Source organism: Pteropus alecto, unplaced genomic scaffold (genome assembly GCF_000325575.1).
Source record: "Pteropus alecto unplaced genomic scaffold, ASM32557v1 scaffold339, whole genome shotgun sequence".
In the NCBI taxonomy this organism is placed as follows: Eukaryota; Metazoa; Chordata; class Mammalia; order Chiroptera; family Pteropodidae; genus Pteropus; species Pteropus alecto.
The window spans coordinates 1,700,511-1,704,028 of NW_006442509.1; the positions used below are offsets into that span (position 1 = coordinate 1,700,511).

General features: G+C 60.8%; 1 protein-coding gene across 3 annotated transcripts in view; it reads left to right on the forward strand.

Annotated features, from left to right (window-relative positions):
- Nucleotides 1-3,518, forward strand: part of PRMT2 (protein arginine methyltransferase 2) — a 25,249-nt gene extending 21,731 nt beyond the window's left edge. For 2 of the 3 annotated variants that reach the window (XM_006922569.3, XM_015597643.2), the window contains exons 7-10: nucleotides 408-537; nucleotides 1,301-1,437; nucleotides 2,644-2,815; nucleotides 3,404-3,518. In XM_006922569.3, the coding sequence (XP_006922631.1) occupies nucleotides 408-537; nucleotides 1,301-1,437; nucleotides 2,644-2,815; nucleotides 3,404-3,436 (472 nt within the window). In that variant the 3' untranslated portion in view covers nucleotides 3,437-3,518. Of the gene's footprint in view, nucleotides 1-407; nucleotides 538-1,300; nucleotides 1,438-2,269; nucleotides 2,562-2,643; nucleotides 2,816-3,403 lie in introns of those variants that run through there. The other variant, XM_025040305.1, reaches the window with a different exon arrangement.

Consider the following 3,518-nt stretch of genomic DNA (forward strand, 5'->3'; position numbering starts at 1 on the left):
GTGGGGGGTGGCGTGCAGAGGGCCCGGCGGGGGTCAGCTGTGGTTCTCCTGAGAGTCGGCTCGGGTGCCGCCTTCCATCTTGGAACAGGAGGATCTTTTTACTTGGCTGCACGGCAGGAGACTGCTGCTTGAGTCTCATAGGCGAATGGAGACCATTGGTTTCCAAGTGTCCAGACACCATGAGGCAGACAGAAGGGTGGGCCTGGTTCCTCAGGCCGGGCTGCCTGTCACCCCGGCTGCTTGCCCACAGGGAGGGTGGGGGCCAGGACCTGGCGCTGAGCCCTCGGGGCTGCTGCCCGGGCTCTAGAAGTCCTGCCCCTACAGGAGGGAGGAAGCACGTGCTGTTACACGTGAGTCAGCCCAAGATGCGGGTGACGACTCTGAGCACTGACTTTGACTGTCCCCAGATCTTTAGCAATCAAGGAGTTTTTCTCGAAGCCCAAATACAACCACATTTTGAAGCCGGAAGACTGTCTGTCTGAACCGTGCACGATATTGCAGCTGGACATGAGAACCGTGCAGATCGCTGACCTGGAGGTGAGGAAGGCACGCTCCCTCTCAGACTGACGGGAGCGGCGTGCACGGGGCAGTGAGCGGTCAGCGGGGCGGTGACCCTTTGGCTAGTGATCTTCCTGGGCTTTTCTTTCTTGCGCTCTGTTCAGATTTTGTCTTTTATATTGTTACATTATTTTCTTTAGAGTTAACTCTTTAACGTCTTCAGTTCTTTTTTGATTTATGTTCAATATTATCAGCATTTTCAGATTCAAACAAATTGTATCTCATTTCGTCATGGAATTCGAGCTTTTTCTAATTAAATTTTTTCCTAATTTTTTTAGCTACTGTTGAAAGTTTAGTTCTTTCTGCTACTTCCGCCTCTTGCCCCGAGGTGGCGCTGTGGGTTCAGGACGATCCCAGGAAGGGCAAGCTAAATTTTTTGAGGCATTAGTTTCTCCGTTGTAGAGACCCAGCCTTGAGCTTCTATTTATGCAAGAACAGAGAAGAGAAAGTATTCTGCTCAAATTTGGAGTCAGAAATTAGGCAGACAGGCTTTCACGATCGTCTGCTGCGTGTGAGCTCAGGACCAGGGTCAGCGTGCTCTCTGTCCCTCGGATGGTGTGTCCGGTGCATGGTGCCAGGAGCGTGTTCCTGACGTGGGCACAGGCCCGAGCCAGCGTGCCTGCAGGGTGTGGGGGGGGGAGCCCAGCGGGGCGGGTGCCGAGTCTCGCTGCCAGGGCCCCGGGCGGCCTGGTGTCACTTGCCTGACCCCTGTCCATTCTCTCGGCCGTGTGGTCACGCCCAGATGATGAGAGGAGAGCTGTGCTTCGATATCAAGAAAGCCGGCAGCCTGCACGGATTCACGGCCTGGTTCAGCGTCGGCTTCCATAGCCTGGAGGAGGACGGGCCGCCGCTGGTGCTGAGCACGGGGCCGTTCCACCCGTGAGTGTGTCTCCCTCGGGTGCCCGGCGGCGCGTGCGGGGTGGGGCAGTGTCCTTCAAGGCGTTGGCACGGCCTGAGGCATGAGAGAGCCAGGAGTTCCCAGACCTAGGAATGTGGGATTCACCCAGGGTCCCCCGGGCCAGGTCGACCTGGGCCAGGGTGTCCAGCAGGATTGGACAGTGTGGCAGTCAGCCCCAGGCTTTGCGCGCCCCTCGCCCGCGCCCGCTGTCCAGGCCGCTCCAGGCAGGGATGAGCACGGGACTGCGGGAGGAGGGGCTTGGTCTCAGCTGCTGCCGCATCTCTGTCACAGAAGTCAGGTCTTCTCTCAGACTTCCCGGGGGAGGCAGACGTCCACTGAGATGCATGTGTCGTGTGGGACGGGCTGTGGGTCAGGCCTCCCAGGTGGCACCACCGCCTTTTGGGGCTTTCCCGGCCTTCCAGGGACTGCCCAGAAGTCCCCCTGGGATGTGGACATCAGGCATAAGTGCGGGAGGCCCTGGGGCGGGGGGGCATTTGGGCCCAAAGAACCTGGGCTGTCATTCTGCGACAGGAGAGAGGCGGAGGAGCTGTTTGGCCAGAGCGTCTTTGTGGCGGGCAGGGCCGGGCCGGTAGCCAGTGCTCCCTCTGGGCAGCGGGCAGAGTGCTCACCTTGGGGACCAGGGTAGTTCACACCTGAGGCCCGAGGGGGCCAGGTGGCTCACTGGGAAAGAGACGCTCATGATAGCTGAGGGGGTGGCTTGGAGTCGGGTGCGGACCAGCGTGACTGCGTGATGGGGGGCCGGGGGTGCCTGTCGAGGGCCAGAGCCCAAGTGTTACTGTTGTCCCCCAAAAGGTGCAGTTGTCTCGTTCACATGCACCCCCACTTTCACAGAAGTAACCACGGTTTTGGACACAGTTTCGTCAGCGTATGTCCATCCTTTTAACTGCAGCGTCCAGACCATGGGCGTCAGCAGCTCACAGGGGTGGGGTGCCTTGGGGTGGATGCGCTGTGTCAGGACGTGGAAGCCAGGCTGACCCTTTGAGGGGCAGGGGAATGGGCACCATACAGGACCCTGTGTCTGGCCATGTGCCCTTGGGACAGGGAGAGGCGCCCTCACCCCGTGTGGAACCGGAGCGTGTCCCGGAGCCATGCCCTCGCCTGGCTGTGTGCTCCCTTGTGACTCTGGGCAGTCGGGCGGGGGCGGTAACAGCAGGCGTGTCTTGCAGCACCACCCACTGGAAGCAGGTGCTGTTCATGATGGACGAGCCCGTCCCCGTGCGCGTGGGGGACGTGGTCACGGGCTCGGTCGTGCTGCAGAGGAACCCCGTGTGGAGGAGGCACATGTCCGTCACGCTGAGCTGGTCGGTCGCTTCCGGGCAGGACCCCACAGCGCAGAAAGTAAGACGTTCCACTGTGCATCATGCGCCGTGGTGCTGGTCTGGGCGGTCAGTGGTGACACAGTGGTGGTGGGCGGTGGGTGCCAGCGTTCACAGAACAGGAAACGGAGCTGCGGGAAGGCGAGTCGTTTGCTCTGTGACCCGAGTCAGTGACGGGAGACCCAGACCAGCCTGGGGGCCACCCCTTCTGTGCACCCAGGAGCCCTGGCCGAGCCGTCACGTGGCCTCGCACCGTCGTGCCCGCAGGGGGCGGGCGTGCGCCCTGACTGGGCGGCGGCTGTCAGGGCCGTCGTCCCGCGGTGCGTTGTACGGCTGGCAGGGGCCGTGGGCTTCGTGCCCTCGGGGCCACCGACAGCGGGCTCTCTTCTCCAGACCTGGGGTTAGTTCAGGACTAGTTAGTGGTTTCTCTTCCTTTTGTAATACTTGTTTTGTGCATTGCTTCGGGGCAGTTTTACGTTACAAGTTAGTCGTCTAAGAAGCTTCCACGCACGAACGCCACCCTCTCGTCAGGGTTGAGTTGCTGGGAACACTGCGTGTGAGCCCAACGGGGACGTATTTCCTGACAGATCTGCTCCTTTCGTCTCTGCAGGTTGGAGAGAAAGTCTTTCCGATCTGGAGATGACAGTGGCCGTTGTGCTTGGAGGCAGCGTGGGCGCGTCGGAGCAGCGGCCGTGAGTGAGCCGGGCCGCACGACGCACACGCAC